We start from the raw sequence: 17529 nt of genomic DNA on the forward strand, positions 1-17529 counted from the left end.
GTGAGGCTTGGGCGCAGTTGGGGAGTCGGCCAGGATTAAGTGCTAGGAGGGTGGCTGAGTCGTATGTAATGCGGGTGGGCTGGGCATTGCGTGGACCAGGGGGTCTGGCGCTGGGCGCGGTCCAGGCGTGGACGGGCGTAGACAGGCTTACCTTTGGCACACCTTCGGCGCGGCCGTAGCGCGTGGACGCTGCGCGTTGGGACATCTGCTTTAAATGGATAGTGGAGGGGGCGGAGCGTGGGAGGGTCAGCTGGGAGGAGTTAGCCGGGAGGGTAGGCGGGGCAAGGGAGTAGACAACAACCTGGATACAAAATGGAGTTAGAAAGTGAAACTTGGGCAGCCTTTGGTCAGTGCAAAGCTAAATAACAATAGTGCACACAATTGAGGCAGCAGAAAAAGATGCAGATTATAAAAGGCGGCAGTCACACGAAGTATTACCAAAATGCTAGCTTAGTGTGAGGTATGGCGCTATGAATCAACAAAGCGCTATGTGAATTTGCTAATCCTGTCGTGCGCGATGTTTAACAATGCAAAATTACTTGGGCGCTGTGATTAAATGTCGAGCGCGATGTTAACAGTGCTATTCCAATGGAGTCCGATGTTATTAGTTCCTTATAAATGACGCGCGATATTTAAAGGGCTAGATTACACGAGCGCGAAGTCGGAAGCAGCTATTTAAACAAGCGCGTTGACACAGATGCAAGTGCGAGCAAGCGTGCTGCTACGATACCAGCCAGAGGATTTTGCAGCAGAATTCTTTGCCAGGGAGCGTGGGGGGGAGCGACCGTCTCGGATGAGATCCAGGTGGTCAGCGTTTTATAAATTCAATGAAACCTTATGTAAGGAGTCCCAGCCTTTAAGGACTGGTAAAAGTGAGACCAGGAAGCTTGACAAAATAATGAGTTGCTCAACCATAAATTCAATACTTCTTTCAAAAAAGTTGTGCATGGACTAGATTGTAGTGGTGACTGACTCTATTCCAATTAAAATCTAAATTATTGACACACATGCATATCCCACAATCTCCTTAGATCATCAAAAAATTCACTCGATTTTTTTCAAACCCATCACCATGTAGTATTTTAGATCTGCCTTGCCAGTGCAGCTGATTGCATGACCTGTTACCAATATTGCTCTCTCACATGATGCTATTGGCTGTTTAGTGTATCATTCTGCCTTCTAGGAAGTGCTTTAATTGGAATATATAATGGGGTATGTTACATCTAAATAGTACTCTGTCCTCACACTGTTTGTCAAATTCAATTATTTACCCCGTATGCATTCTATAGTAAAAGAAATCCTTCATTTGCTAATTTTCAATGCATTGGCCAAGCCAATAGGTCACCCTTTAGTGGAATAAACATCATCTGTACATGTAATCAACATTTGAGAATGCCTGTTTGCATGCGTTTTCACCTTAAAGCCAGACCTATTGGCTTTTCTAATGCATGTTTTTTACCATTTTGCTATCATCTGAAGAGCATGACTGTCTACTCTGAGAGTTAAAACCTTTTTTATCATCCATTTTTTTTGCATGAAAAAAGAATCTAAGATTGCAATTGGGGAAATATTTTATTTTTTTAAGCGGTTCTAGACCAATCCTGTTAACTTTTTTTCAACTCGAATCATAAATAATGTGTGTATGCTGTCTCATATTTGAGATTCTCCTGCTTTGATAAAAAAAATTCTCTAATTTAGTTCACTGCTTAGTGGAGTTACGTAAACACTATTTTGAAAACCTGAAATGCTGATATAATAATGAATGCATTTCTGGATCTCCTCCTGAAATGGGGAAATATTCCCATTAATACAGGTGAGTTATGTCTGGATGGACATTTGGAGTGTTTCTAAATCTATTTATTGACATTCCTTGCAGTGTGGCTGGTATTGGGGGCCAATGAACTGGGAGGATGCTGAAATGAAACTGAAGGGAAAGCCAGATGGTTCATTCTTGGTGCGAGACAGTTCTGACCCTCGTTACATCCTCAGCCTCAGTTTCCGTTCACAAGGAATCACTCATCACACCAGAATGGAGCATTACCGAGGTAAGGCCAACCTGCCCCATTCCTAAACCATCCTTCCTGCATTTTACTCCGCTGCGGATTGAAAATGTCTCACATGTTTCTAAATATTTGTTGTTAATGTGTGTCTTGGCTGTGTTAAATCCTCTTTACTATTGAAACCTGATGTGCTGTCCCAGTAATGCTTTCCTGTTTATTGTATATGTTGGTGTGGTATCTTTTTTAGGCATATGTTAAAAATAACTCTTGATGTTGGCATTATCCAGTTTAGCAATGCTCCCTCTTTCCTTCTGTTTGTATTGACTGTCTCCAACTGCTTTTTAGGTCTCGCTGGAGTAGCATCCGAAGGATGCGTCCAGCTAGAGACGTATAGCCGTCCGTCTCGGGGGAATTAGGGACAGGAGGGTGGCACGCGCTTCTGCTGCTGGATTTGCCTGCGTGCACGCGCACGTCGGCTCCGTCCACATTCTCAGCAACATGCGTGCGCATACACACACAGACAGACACTCGCTCGCTCACACACACCCCCTCCCACCCCCACAGTCATCGGCCTCTTTTAAACACACACACACACGCATACACACAGACTCCAAGATACATACACACACGCATGCTCACACACATACAGAGCCCCCCGCCGCATGCGCACACACACATGCCCCCCGCAGCTCAGCAAAGGCCCTCACTCACCGGTAATCGCCTCCAGCTCTCCATACGAGGGCTCGTTGCAGGCGGCGGCGGTCTCTTCCTTCGGTGCGGGGCTCTCTCACCTCACGGGAGCCCCGCTAGTGCCATCCGCCCTTCCGGTGTGTCTTGTTTAAGAAGGAGCGTGATTCCAAATCCTAAATATGGCGGCAGCCTCCGAAGGCCACGCCTGTGCCATTGCTTTAAGGATTCCTCGCTCTCGTGTTTAACTCACTTCCTCCTCTTCTGTGATTGGTCAACACTTGAAAGAAGGCTGGACAGTAGCTGTCACGCGGCTTCTCCCTGGAGGTCACGCATGCGCGCTGAAAGCTGTGAAATGATCGGCGGCGCGGGTTGAAAGTGAGAATCTAACTTTTGCGTGGCCTGGTCGCGAGTGGAGGTGGCTGAGCTCGAGGCACTTCTGAAACCCGTCGGAGAGTAGCGCGGCCGCTCAGTCTACTCTCGCCCCTAGAATTAGTGTGAACGCCAGCCCCGCCTGATATTTGTGGGGGTGGCTGTCTCCTAGAATCATGCGGAAAACCAGTGAACGCCTTCGGTGCCCGGGGTACGCGGGCGAAGAAGAGGACACCGAGAAGATGGCGAGTAAAGAAAGTAAGCGCCACGCAACCTCGGGGTTTGGGAAGAACACAGCGGCCTGTACTGTGCCGTCATAGCACACCGGGTCCGGAGCGCTCCTAAATCGTTATGACGTCGTCACACTGCAGCATGTTCCTGTGCTCCAAATGCATGCTCACTCTGTAGCCCCTTGAGTGCCTCTAAAGGGCAGGGTGCTGTTTTGAGTGTGGTAGGCCGGCGAGAAATGGCGCGAAAAATGCCAGGCGGCAAACCCGCCAAGCGTGTGCACTTTTATGGATGCGAGATCTGAAAGGGTTTGGAGGTCTTTGCGTCGACTCCATGATACGTTTTCGGATTATAACATGGCCTTGTGATTAAATATAAGTTAATTGTGCAATTTGGTGGATATGAAGAAAACTGACGTGTATAGATCCATAACATGGTAGTCGTTTCTTGATTTAGTAAGTAGTACCATTCTCCTCTCAACTAATCTCGCTGTCTGGTCCACGCACCTAACATGAATATGCTCCCCTCCCTTTAGTACACCCTTTGCCGACTACCCCAGTCCACTGATTTCGTTGCACTGGTTTCTGCACCTCCCGTCTACTTTGCCGAATTATGACACTAAGGAATATCAGGCCAGGTGGCACTGCCTTCTCTGTCGGGCTGTCAGACTCCGTAGTCCCTTCACCCTTCAGATTGAACAAAATATCTAATCTTTGATGCGGATTGAAAGCGTACTCGCTTCTCAGTGAGTTATAATAATATCGATGGTTGTTTATCTTGGAGACGCTTCACAGCGCTGCGTGGCAGTAAGCACACTGATGTCAATTGCTATCCAGTCTAGTTACGCAGAATGAGCTTTGTGTATGAACCCAGGCAGAATTGTTTCTCTGGTTGCCCCTGAAAAGTCCATATAATTTCTTCACCGATCCGTGGCTCCACTGGTGGTTGCTTAGTTTTGCATAGCTTACCTAGTATCGAAAGGCATATGCAGGTTATGTTCCTTGAATTTGATTTGAGTTTTAATTTAACTTGATAATTGATTGTTATGGTTTGTGTTCTTTTATTTCCTTTACTAGTCTTTCTGTGGAGTGACATGTTTATCCCTATTTTCAGGGCAAGCAAAGACGAAGCTGTCTGGTTGCAAATGACCAGTTGTAAACTAACCAAGAAATTACATTGGACTTAAATCCCACCCATTGGTTGGCTTTGTCACTCATTTGCTTGCTCTTTTTTTAATGGCTTGCCTTGTACAACTTGTTTGTCTCTCCCTGGAGTATAGCCTCATTATGGCTGAGATACCCGCCACCCCCTCTCAACACAATCCCCAAGGATGGGAAACCGGAAACAGTTCTGAACTTTTGGAAGACGGGAGGGAGTGACCCTCCCGGCCGTATTTATTAAAATATGAAACAAAATTAAAACATTAAAATAACAGTTTCATATTATGTACAATTTCATTACCACATTGCGATGTTTGGCTAACCTTAACATATTCTCTAATACAAAGGTTCTCCTAGCCGAACTAACATCCTACAAAACATTTAACTTGAAATTTTGAAATTGTACATCCTAACGTTTAAGGGCCAACGGCAAGGTCGTAACCGGTGTCAAGATCCCTAAACCAGAAATATCCCCCTCACTTGTGAGGGGCGACCGCACCGAGGTGTACCTCAAGTGCAACTACCAATTTCCCTTGACTTGACGGGGGCCCCAATAAACTCGACGCCACTTAAAGGTCGTCCGAGGACTCGTGTGAGGTATCTAGAAGGTAGCGTAGACCCCCCCCCCCGAACCCCACACAACTTACCACATCTGCCGTCGCAGATGTCCTGGCCCCAGGAAATTCTCCAGGAGGGGGCTGTAGCCCCTCCTACCCAGGAAGGGGCCTTGACCGCCTTTCCTTTCCTTTCGGCGGCCCATCCTTAGAAGGGACCGCCTCCCCGTTGAGGGGCCAATGGCCACCTCCCTCGAGCGCTCCCATCCGTAATGGGTGACGCCCACTCATAGGGATCTTCCAATTAGTGCTCACCGATCATGACCTTACCGCCCGACCAAAATAAATACGACAATTCTAAACTAAATGACTAATTTACTTAAAAGACAGTAACACAACGACTTTATTAAAAGCATGCTTACTGATCAACACTTAGAGCAGGATTTCTTTATTTGCAAAATATACCACAAATTGACCATTCTTTATTGCATATTCAAAGTTACCACGATAATAATCCGAACCTGCAAACAAAGTTAGAGTTACCACATCAAACTTTATTCAAAAACCACTTGCTGTCCTCAGGGGCTGGTGGGTGGGTCAAAATTGGCTCTTCGTTCCGTCTCGAGCTCACGTGCAGCGAGGTGGTGCAGCTTCAGAGCACAGGAACAAGAGGATGCTTCCTTGGCTTGTTGCTTCTTTTATCCGTCTTCAGGGCGGGCGTAAACCCGCCCCCGCCTGCCCCAGGGGCGTGGCCGGCCGCGTCAGTGTCTAGGCCAGCCCACTCTAGGGCGGGAAAAAGGCGCGCCCCGGCTACGCCGCTTCGGGCATACCAGCCGGGACTCGCCTCCCGCACAAGATGGCTTCCCGGGGGGATCGTGGTACTCCGCCATACGTTCGGGGGGACCGAATGGTCGCCCCTTTCCATTCGTGTCCTTCCACTGTTCACTTTTAAGGAGATACTTTTATTGCTTAAACAAAAAAATTGAGGTAATGGCTTGAACGTGTCATGGTACTGCTGGCAGTCCTACCATTCAAGTTCACACGTGCGAAAATGTACGCTTGTGCATACAAAATGACACTGGCGGTTTTCTTTTATTTATCGTTTCGAGATCGTGAACGCTCATTGAAGCTGTACATTTTTGAGTGAAAGCTTTTTAATTGGAAAACTGAATAGCTAGCAGCAAATGACAGGTGCCAGACTGTTGGGTGGGGTGATGCATCAGAAGAGATGGACAGAGCAAGTCGAGGAGGAATGATGGTAGCATGAGTCCCGGGTGGGAGAAACGGGGGAACTGGTTGAGGAGGATGCAGCACAGCGTGCGAGGGCTGCGGGTACAGGTAGGGGTGGGAGAGGATGGGCAGAACTGCAGATGCTGTGCAGCATGGCAAAAATGATAAGTGGTACCGAAGCTATCATTTTTTTTATTGGAGTGAGCAAATGCTGTTATTCGCATGCATACCTCCAACAGGAGTTATCTTTTTTTAAGCACTGTGTGTGAGTGGGAGCAACAGGGAGAGGGGATGGGGGAAAAAGCATTACTCGAGGGAGAAGCGCACATGAGCGAGCATAACCCTGAGGAGGCTATGGAAAAGTATACAGGCGAGTGAGCAACACTTGGCTAGCTAGGCAGTGGGCGGAAGGGGTACAAAATAGAGAGAGCTGGAAAATACAAGCCTTCAATCAGTTCCTAGCAGTGATAAGATAAAAGCCAGCCAGCCAGAGACAATGAAGAAAGTATGCTACAGGGGTAGACAAACACGAGGGTCCTGGTGTGACAAAGAAAGCCATGCAATAAGAAGCAAGCACATGAGTGATGGGATAGGCAATCCATACTTAGCAATGGGTGAGCTGTATGCCTCTCTGAGCTCTAAGCCCACAATAGTTTTTTTTTTTTAACCAGGTTTGCTGCCTTTTTAGGCTCAACCTAAAAAGAAGGAAAGCTATTGAGTAATAAGCAAGCAAATGAGTGAGAAGGAAGATAACCAGTGATGAGTAATGAGCAATACGTTTTTAGTTTGGCCCACAAGAGGCTTTTGTCTACAGTCAGCTAAAATGTGAGGTGGGACCACATGATCACCTTCCCCAGGCCTGTCACTAAATTTTCCCTGATGTCATAGCTACCAAACCTGTGAATCTGTTTTGTCCTGGTATTTAGTTTTTGCTCGGGTCAAAGCATTGAGAACCAGTATGATCATCTTTAAATGTGGTTGCGCCTAATTCATCCAAATGGCTAAACAGCAACTGGCCCTTTTAACAACAGCTGAAAGTACTGCCTATACCTACAAAGGGACAAAATTCATAAAAAATAGTAATCAAAGGAGACTATCCTGCTGGTAAAAATCATCTGAATATACCACTGAACAGGAGGAAATATTGAAACGTAATGCTGCGGCAGACACACTTGCTCTGGAGACAACCATTGGTTGGAAGCAGTGGGTGCCTTTGCGTCCTGCTCCGAGGCCCTGAGTGCTTGCAGGCTTTCCCCGGTGTTTATGCTTCTGATTTTCCCTGTTGTCAGAGCACTATTGTCCGATACACACTCGTTTCCTGGTCCAGCTGTGGAGACCCGGAACGGATGGAGTTCGCTGAGGTGAAGTCAGCACTGCCGCTGGTCCTGCGTGGCTGGCGACCCTTCGTGTCCAGACGCTGGTTCTGCCGCTGGTCCTGCCTGGCTGGTGACCCCTCGTGTCCTGCCGCTGGTTCTGCCGGGCTGGTGACCCCTCCAGGCCCGGACTGCAAAAACGGCCCTGTAACAAAATCGTCCGAAAACCGCCCCTGGCAACGAGTGCGGTCGCACCCCCAACCCCCGGGGTGGGGCTGCTAAGCACTTTGCCAGGGCCGGTTTTGGTTCCTCAGTCCGGCCCTGGACCCCTCGTGCCCTGCCGCTGGTTCTGCCGCTGGGCTTGCCTGCCTGGTGACCTCTCGTGCCCTGCGCTGGTCCTGTGTGCCTGGTGACCCCTCGTGTCCGGTTGTGCAGCGCGTGAAGAGAGCAGGGCGTTCACCTCGCTGCAGGCCCACACTTCCGCCTGCAGCGCCTCTCTGCTCGGGGACAGCAGATGGTGCCAGGCCGGCGGTGGTCGTTCTCCCAGCCCTACAGGCTGCCCTGAAATGAGGGCCTGCTCAGCGCTGCTTCTTCAAGGGTCTTCAGGACCACCGTACTGATTGTGTCTGACTGACTGACGTGCGCCCAATGGAAGGAAAGAGGAGGATTGCTCACTTCGAGGCAGCACTGCACCCTTCGCGGCACTAGGATGGAGTTTTAAAAACATGCAGGTGAGCTCCCTAATGTTTGTTCTTGTCTCGATTGATTTTTTTGTTGTTGTTGTCACTAACACAATATTGATAATTTTAACAGTAGGGGAAGATGATTGGCTGTTTTTCAAACAAGTGCTCATCCGTCCATACCACTCTGTAGTCTAGGCTCGCTTTAGGATGGCAGTTAGATTGGGGTGGTGCTGAAAGGGCTTTCATTTAGTGAAGACCTCATTACAGGGGAGTGGGTGGATAACACTGTTCTCTAAGCACTGCGTTAGCCGCACTCTGGTTTTCTGCTACATTAAATGTCTGCTGACTTTTTTTGTGCAGCCATAACTTAATTTGGGCAGAAATAGTTGGGTGCCTAATATGGAATAGTATCATATAATTGTTTCTACTTTATATTCCCTGTTAATTGTCTTTTCAACTTTGGTGCGTCCTTTGTATTTATTTATTTGTAAATATTTCTATCCCCCATAGCTGCTTTGCATACAGTCGTAGGTCGCTAAGCTTGCCTCAAGGGGAGGTTGGTGTGATAATGTGAGGGTGAAACTGTTGATCACCTAAAGCCAGATTATGGAAGCGCCCTGGCGTTTGCGCTTATTTTTTAGGTCACGCGACCTATCAATGCGCGCAAGCGCATTGAGCGGAGCGAGAATTCATGTCTCGAAAATCCTCGTGAAACCAAGGGCTTCTTGCGCTGCGGTTTTCATTGAGTTCACCTGAATCACGTGACCAAACAAGCACGCGCATTCACGACCGTAGAGCACATCAAAGGGCTTCGCCCAGCGTGCTCTCTGCGGCTTCTCCTCCCCTAATTGAATCATGGCTGGCCACAGGCCGGCCGTATTTTCAGTTTCCCGGCAACGCTTGTTTATTCACGCCCCCCAACCAGGCGCTCCCATACAGCTTCCCTCTTAATCCGCTTGCCTCCCCTCACTCGGAATCCCGCCCCAGGCTCTCCTGCCCCCATCCGGCTTCCGTCGCAAGACGCCTCGTGCATTGCATTTGGCAGGTAACATTTTAGAAAGGCAATGCTTACTGGGAAAAGCACCGCACCCATGCTTTACATACAAAAAAATGCAACATAGGGGACCACAAGGTATTAAGAGCGTTTTACAAATATTCCTGTGCAACTTGGGCGCATGAAAAGGCAAAGTAGTACAAAAAACGTTCCATTTACCCCCAAAAAATATTGCGATTTTCCATATTGCAACACCAAACACGGATCTGGAATGCCATTTATTCAACAAACGCCAACATGAAACGTGTTTTGGTTTATGTACAAAAGTAAATGTAAACATAAAGAACTAGTGGATTTGCATTTTATGTTCTTGAAAGTGGGATTTCACCAATTTAACACAAAATGTAGCCTCTCACACTCGGAAGAAATGTTAACCAGAACGGACAACAAATCTCCTCTACTCTACTGGTTGGGAGGAGCAGACGGACACATGATCACCCACCGTACTTCCCAGTGCTGGGCATGCCCTTCCTCATCTCGTGACACATCAGTAGTGATGAATTGGCATGTCCGAATAGAGACGAGGGTGTCCGGTTACAAAAGCCCGTTTAAGTTAGGCAGCTGAAATAACACGCTTAACCGCCAAGAAAGTACGACCCAAAAGAAAAGTAGTTAACATGAAAGCCAAAAACTTAACTTTATAATATAAGGCTAGTCCATTTAACTTAATTTAATAAACTAACAATCATAAATATAAAAAAAAGTCAGCATTCGATACAAAAAAAACTCATGCAAGGAAGATAGTAAAGCAGTGCTACAAATCGAAATTAAAACAAGGGTTAACTTTCCTTTTTCGGTTTTTACTTCCCGACAAACAAGTCAAAAGGATTCCCTTCCAAGACTACAACACACCTAGAGTAGATTTTCCCGTCATGAGTGCTTAAACAGGGCATTTCGTTTTTCCAGAGAAACTGAATCCATAACAAAAGTCTCACTTGGAAAACTATTTAATAATATCGTAGCAGTTGGTTGAAAAATAAACAAGCACTGGCGTTGCCAATAGGTCTCGCAGTAGGAAAGTTGGAGCTATTGGTTTTGTACATGACAAAGCCCTTTGTTTTTAAAATGAAAACAAAAATAAAAGGCATTGTTATTTGCAATTGTAATAGCGCCAACTTTCCTACTGCGAGACCTATTGGCAACGCCAGTGCTTGTTGCTTTCTGTGGGTATTTCCATATTGCAGAAGGGGCTACAGACTCTTGTGCAACCGTGCTATAATACACATTACGCAAGTGCGCCTTCCTAACCTACCCTGTGAAAGGGGCATTTCCTCGTGTGCATGGAGAAAAGGATTCACATTACACCCATAAGCATGGATGTAGCATAACATTGTATTTACCTACGGAGTGTCGCTTCTTTCTAAAGTCGGCCACATCTACCTATTAAAAAAAAAAGGGCAACCTGTGTTTTCCAACTGCTTATTCAACTTTTACTTCTGCGCTCTCCACAGCGCAGGTATGAACTCCCTACGTTCTTGCCTATGAAGGGCAAACATTTTTTAGATATTGTCATTGTGGGGTGTATTGTAAGCTTACAGTGGGCTTAGAGTCTGGCCATTGCTAACCATTGGTTGGCTTCATTTTCACTCGCATTTGCTTGCTTCTTATATGCTAGATTGGCTGGGCTTTCCTTCTACTTATGGTTCCCCCTCCCCTGGGCATGACTGCAATACTTGTGTTCTTCCGCTCCTCATTTTTTAGGCGCTTTTTTTTTCTTTTTAAGGACTTTATGAGAGTGCGTGTGTTTTTCAGCTGTCTTTCTAGTGTGCTTCTCTTCCCCGCTCTCTGCGCTCCATGTAGGGTGCTCTCTTTCTTACCTGTGTGCTTCTCCCTTGTCCACTTCCATTGCTTTCTCCCCCATTTACTTTCCCTTCCCCCACGCTTCACTTGGTCTGCTCTCCCCTTTAGTTGTCGTTTCCCTTACCACTTCCTCGGTGTTGCTTCCCCCACCTGCTCCTCATGTTGCTTTTGCTCCTTCCTCTGACTTGCTTCTCGCTCTCCTGTTGCTTCCACTACCTCGTCCTCTATAATTCTGCCCCCTTCTCCGTATTGCTTTTGCCTCCTCCAGCCCCCGCACCCACCATGTGCTCCACACTCCTGTCTCTCGCTTTGTACTTGAAGTCCAGAGAGGCTGAATATATTTGGATCTGCTGCGCCAGGAAGCAAATGACCTACATGACTTTTGGATCAACTTCACCAGGGAACACAACTTGCAGCTCCACTTGTAAAGGGATGTGGTGGCACCAAGAGCCCTGGGACCTAGAGTCAAGGCCTGGGTGTCACAGTGGATTTCTTTCACTGAAATACACAACTCCCACAGCTGACTTGTAACACCAGCTGTGTGCACCTGCCCTCCCAGAGAAGCTACACCGTGAATGCCGCACAGGAGCAGAGGTCGCTCCTTCTTTCTGCTCCACAAGTTTTTTAATTTTACTCCAAGGACTCCATGGCATTACAACTTACAATTTTAGGTTTCTCCTACAACAGCACTTTTAGCAGTCTGAAAGCAAAATCCTACTGTGGATCACAGTGCTTTAAGTGGGATGAAAAAGGTGCCGGGGTGGTTCTAAAGGAGGCATGGCTCAAGTCATTAAGGGGGTGACTTTAAATGTGTGCACTACAATCCTGTGCTTTACCTAGTATTCTGCCTGACCAGCTTTGAGGTGCCTCTTGAGTTTCCAGCTAGTGCATCCAGACATATACAACAACAAACATATGCCTAAAACAAGCCAGGCCTATTGGCTCTGCGAGTGCTTGTTAGCATTTTGATACATATGGGTAACAACCATGATTTTGCTGTAAATAATTAGAATTGCTAATTACAAATGGTACATATGCAGCCATTACTATATCTTCACAAAAGTTATTTGCAAAAGTTTAAGCTATTGCCTTTATAAATTACACAATAACTTTTATTTAAGTATTAATTATTTTAAAAAAATTAAAAGCCATTATTTGTAATATCAATACATCTAAGTTACGTAAATACAACACATATTGCATTACAAATGATATAGGTGTCACATTTGCAAAAGTTATAACTATTGGCATTGTAAATGACAAAGCTATTAATTTCAATATTTTAAAAACCAACACATAAATAAAATATTTGTAATTTACAATACCAATAGCTCAAACTTTCCTAATGCGAGACCTATTGCATTGCAAATGCTTGTTGTTTCTTGTTCGGTGTGTAGTGAATCCTGCTTCTCCGGTGCTCAGTTATTTCCTATTGTGAGCAGAAAACATGGATCTGGTCTTTCAGATGCTTCCCATTACAGTTTGAGAGTAAGCGTACTAGCTTTATATTTGTTTTAATTTTGGTAACTGTAGAAAGGCACAAGTGAGCGCTTTCATTACTTCCCAAGCCCTGCAAGTTTCAAGCTCAGCGGAAGCCTGCTCAATCCATGGATGTTGAGTTGAACCACCTCTACTGAACTGATCCTTCGACCACTGCACTGTTAACTGATGGAAAACAGGAACTTCCCTTCTGTCAGCCATCACCTCAGGCCTTCATCATAATATCCACGTTGCGTCAGAGAGTGGATGAAAGTAGGTATACTTACTGTGAGGACCTCTCCATCAACACGTTATGGGCTAGAGCGAATACCTAACCTTATATAAACTAATGACCTTTCTTCCTGTGATCAGTTTGAAGGTGGTGGTTATTCAGCACTACAACATCTGATGTACAGCAGGGAGCAGCTTGGTTCTCACTCCACAAATATTTACTGGCCCATTATAGCCTATGCGAGTGGGAACTTTCATGATAGCAGTTCATGAGGGCTCTCACATTGCAGGGCTGTTTATATTTCGAAACAGAGCTGGTATTTATATTCAGACTTCAAATGGAAGCTAAACCAGATAGTCCTATACCGACTTTTTAAGGCCTTCGGTTAATCAGATGCATTTGTGTCTCATCTGTGTACGAAATGCGTCCTGAAATATTGGTGTTCAGCTATATATATTGTTATCCCTGAAGCCATTGTGGACGATTATATAATTGAATTTCAAGGTAGGCATGTAATTGGAATTGAGTCCGCTTACCATCTAGAAAGTTGTTCCGGGTGCTTCCATGCAAATTCGCCAGCTCACCCACCTTTTTGAGTCACGGTAAACCTGCAGTTATTGATCATTTATGGTCTCACAAAGTACCTGGCTGAGAGTGTCCATAATTCTTTAATTTTGTGACCTTCTTTTCGGATCAATAATACGGTTTAAATAGTACTTAGCATAAAACCAAGGCTGGAAACGTCAAATGACTCTTGACTGTTTTGAAGGTCAACTGTAGTTTTGTTCGATTTTCCTGTGGCAGTGTTGAAAAGTCGTGATCAAGCATTTATGACAAGCTTCCACCTGGATACCTTTCCATACTACCATCAACGGATTTGAGTCTATTAGGAGATTTATTGACAATAGATTGAGCGCTATAGTCCCTCAATTTCCATTCTGTTCTACTGAGAATAAAAGGTTCACAAGGCATATCTACTCACTTTTCTTCAGATTTGTCACCCATCCTCCCCCCACCAGATCAAGCTTCCATTCTGGCACAGGAAGAGGAGTCCACACCTGCCAAAGGGCTATAGAGATGGCCCTGGAAGTGGGGAAAGGCCCAGGTTTTTTCCTACATGGATCTTTGACACTGAATGGTGTCCTTGGGCTTGCCAGGACATCTACTTTCATGTACCCATCTGACTTTCTCACAGGTGCTTCTTTCGGTTTAACCCTGGGGATGGAGCAACAGGACTGGAAATGAAACTGTAATACATACTAGTGTGGTGGAGTGTAACCATTTCTCCCGCAGAAGTCGGGTTCTATGGCTCTGGAAGTAGTTGACTCCATGGGGATCTCTCTGACTTTCAGCCATCTGGTGTGTATTCTGACCATGATGCCAGGGTGGGCGTGCTCAACCGTGGTGGCCCTTGAATGAGCTGTTCATGCAGAGGTGGTACACGCAGGTTCATCTTAAGGATTCCAGGGATCCTGGTCCATACTTAATCCAGGCACCCCGGTTTGGAGCTGCTTTGGATTCATCATCCGATTTTCAGGTCTTTAATGTCAGGTCATGGACAGGTCACTGAAAGTGCACAGGCACCCATGTGTTTTATCCCTCTAATATTCACGGAGAGTGATGTATGTTTTCAATATTTTAATACGCCAGCAGCTCACTATTTTTTTTGTTTCAATCTGTTTGACATTCTTCTAAAGTTACAGTATATTGACATAGCAAGGGACAGGTAGCATGTTATACAGTGAAAGACTTAATGGCATATAATTCAAGCAAAATATTGTTGCAGTCATGTCCTGGCAAGAATAGGGTTGAGTTAAATTAGTGAGCGAACACCAGTAAACGTCTATGATAGGAAAAACCTTAGAGCATATTACCTCCGAATTTGGATATTTGTCCAAAATGTACATATTTCTGTAATAAATAAGACCTCCACACGGCAACTCCTGCAATAAAAATTAGAAAAGGCAGTAGGCAAGATGAGGCATAACTGACATTAGGAACATGTTGATAAACCTGTAGCAAGAAGAACTTAAACAAAACAACTTAGACCAGACAACGGCACAAGCTGCCGCCATTCTACCCATCTTTCATCACAAGAGATGTGAAATACCAGCTGCAATGACTACAAAGTGCATGTGTGAGAAGTGCCATGGTGAACAAAGTGCGTGTGTGAGAAGTGACATGGTAAACAAGACTGGTAACAGCAGCCCACAGCTTCCGTCTACATGTCTGGGGCCCTTGCTACTGTCTCAGCACTACCTTCTGTCTCGCATGAATGAGTGGACTGCAGATCAAATAAAATAGTATCCCAGTAATTAGCAGTGGGGTACTTCCTCAGCCCAAGTGTGTCCTCCCTATGCAAGGCTACACTTTCTGCTTGTGCCCAATTGAGCACTGATTGCTCCCACGGTGCAACCCTATGTTTCTTGCTCCTACGATACAATCCTAGGAGGCATATTTCCCACTTATGTAGATCTGGGCATTCAATGAATGCGGATAAGCTTGATGTAATGCAGGTCCAATATGTATGTAAATGGTGGCAAGACCAAAGCATATGCAGCAATTCAACGCCTACGTGAGCGCCATGCGGGCAAGCTGCATCCTTTCTATGATATAACCTTTTGACATTAGAAGTGTGAGAAAAGCCCTGTGTACTATATCAAACGGAATAAGCTTGAATCAGGTGTTGTATTGCACGTGTCTTCTTCCTTCCAATAAGGCGGCCCATTCCTTCTTGGTGTAAAGGCGCGTTAAGTCTACTTCCCAACATTGCCGTAGAGCGAGGAACTGTAGAATAGTGTGAGAGCGGAGTGAATCAGCGAACCACCATATGAGGGGGTCTGCCCCTACCCATCACATGTAAATATTGGATCATCAGATGCATGGCCAGTTCTGTGGTCATGCCTCCTCATTGGTGCCAGAGCGTGGCAAGTAAGGAGTTGTGAAGCAAGATTTGACCCACGGTAGGCCATCTTCCTCCAGCAACATCTCATACGTTGCCAGTGTAATATGTCTATGCAGGTACCCCAGTGTGTGTAGTCCTGCAGCATGCCACGCTGTCAGCTTAACAGACTGTGAGCCCTCCAGTCCTTGGTGTACCCAGCAGTGCCAACTCTGGTGCATAGGGGGTCATGTGGCTAGTGAAGCCTAGGCATCTACAATAGCAGCAATGCACAAACTGCACCAATAGCGTTTCAGACACTTGCACTTGTGTGCAAGGATGAAACAGTTGCAGAATAGCGGAAGAGGTCCAACCAGTAGAGTATATGGCTGTGTATGACCTGTGTACATGCACCAGACACTTAGCAATCCATTGGACTTGGTCAGCGAAGTAATACTGCTTAAAATTCGGAGCAGCTAGACCTCTTTTGTCCGTGGGTGAGTAGAGCCTTGTCAGTGTCACCCTCCATCTCGACTTATTCTGAATGAATTCTTGAATCTGATGATCAAGTGCACAGAAGAACGAAAGAGGTATGTGAATGGGAAGATTTGTGAAGAAATATAAAAGGCGAGGCAAGACCACCATTTCAGCAGCAGTTCACTAATAATTTTGCAAGTAATCTTTGTGACCCCCCTCCCCTTTCCTAAATATGAAGTCCTGTTTTTTTTTTTTTATTGATGGTGCATGGTGTTGAAAAAAAAACATTTCTCTGTAAAATGTCTGTGATAGACTTCCACACCTTACCCACATTAAAAATAAATTAAGGCAAAACAATATTTAAAGTAATCTGTTTAGGAAATCTTCAAGGTCATCAGGGAAGAACAGATCTGGCTGCATTCCATCTGAAGTGAGACTCCACTGTCATGTATGATTTTTCTGCTCTAGCTCTCCTGCGTCGAATTCTGAGGTATCCGAGAATAGACTGGGCTCAGGCCATTTGAATATCCCCAGTTTGGGCTCCTAGAGTATAGTACTCCGAGCTTCTGAGTCTGACCATCTGCCCGCAAAACCTTCTGCCTTTTCAGGAGGGAATCCTGTGTCAGCAACAGGACTACGTCTTCCACCTGAATTCCAACAACCTACACCTCCATGCTTGGAGATTAAACGGCACCAGCTGAGCAGGCTTGTTCTGCCTACAGAGGTAGTGAATGTTATTCATAAGGCTAGGTTTCCATCTAACACATTTTCTTATTCTGGTCATTGGGCGACATTCATGGCCTGATGAAGACACCGTGTTGTTGACACTCTCCAGGTAGTACTGGCTGATGTTTTGATGATTGTTTTATTTCTGACCCTGCAAGGTTTTTCTGTAGGCACTTTAAGCTGTATTTTGTAGGCCCTTTTGATATACCTACATTTGCCAAACCATAAAGTCACTGGTTATGATGCTTTTTTTTTTTTTTTGTGGTTGGCATAAATATTTTTCTTGCATCCTTTATTATTCTGCAATACGAGCTCAACTTGGAGGCCATGTTTATGATAAGGGGGTGAATTATCCCAAAAAACAACCAGCAGAAAGGACGACTTGCAAAACTGAAGACTGCCCAAAGATCTCGCTGTTTCAGTGTCCTTTTTAATAGCCTGTAGGGCCTCGTCAACATGCTGGCCAAAAAGAAACTCTCCATCAAAAGGCATGTCGACTATCTTGGTCTGGACCTCCTGGCGAAATGATGTGGACTTTAGCCATCTCTGTCTCCTCAAAACAGCTGCACCCGCTAGCTGTCTAAAACCAGTAGACGCTACGTCTAATGCTGCGTCGATCATCTCTGCTGAAGCCAGTTCACGACTTCTTCTGA

At 45.7% G+C, this 17529-nt stretch overlaps 1 protein-coding gene across 2 annotated transcripts in view; it reads left to right on the forward strand.

The window, feature by feature from the left end:
* The window catches only part of SOCS7 (suppressor of cytokine signaling 7), a 262772-nt gene that overhangs the window by 153390 nt on the left and 91853 nt on the right, over positions 1-17529 (forward strand). For both annotated transcript variants that reach the window (XM_086924311.1, XM_086924310.1), the window contains one exon: positions 1877-2045. In XM_086924311.1, coding sequence (XP_086780437.1) covers positions 1877-2045 — 169 coding nt within the window. The remainder of the gene's footprint in view (positions 1-1876; positions 2046-17529) is intronic.

Source organism: Lissotriton vulgaris, chromosome 5 (assembly GCF_964263255.1).
Source record: "Lissotriton vulgaris chromosome 5, aLisVul1.2, whole genome shotgun sequence".
Taxonomy (NCBI): Eukaryota; Metazoa; Chordata; class Amphibia; order Caudata; family Salamandridae; genus Lissotriton; species Lissotriton vulgaris.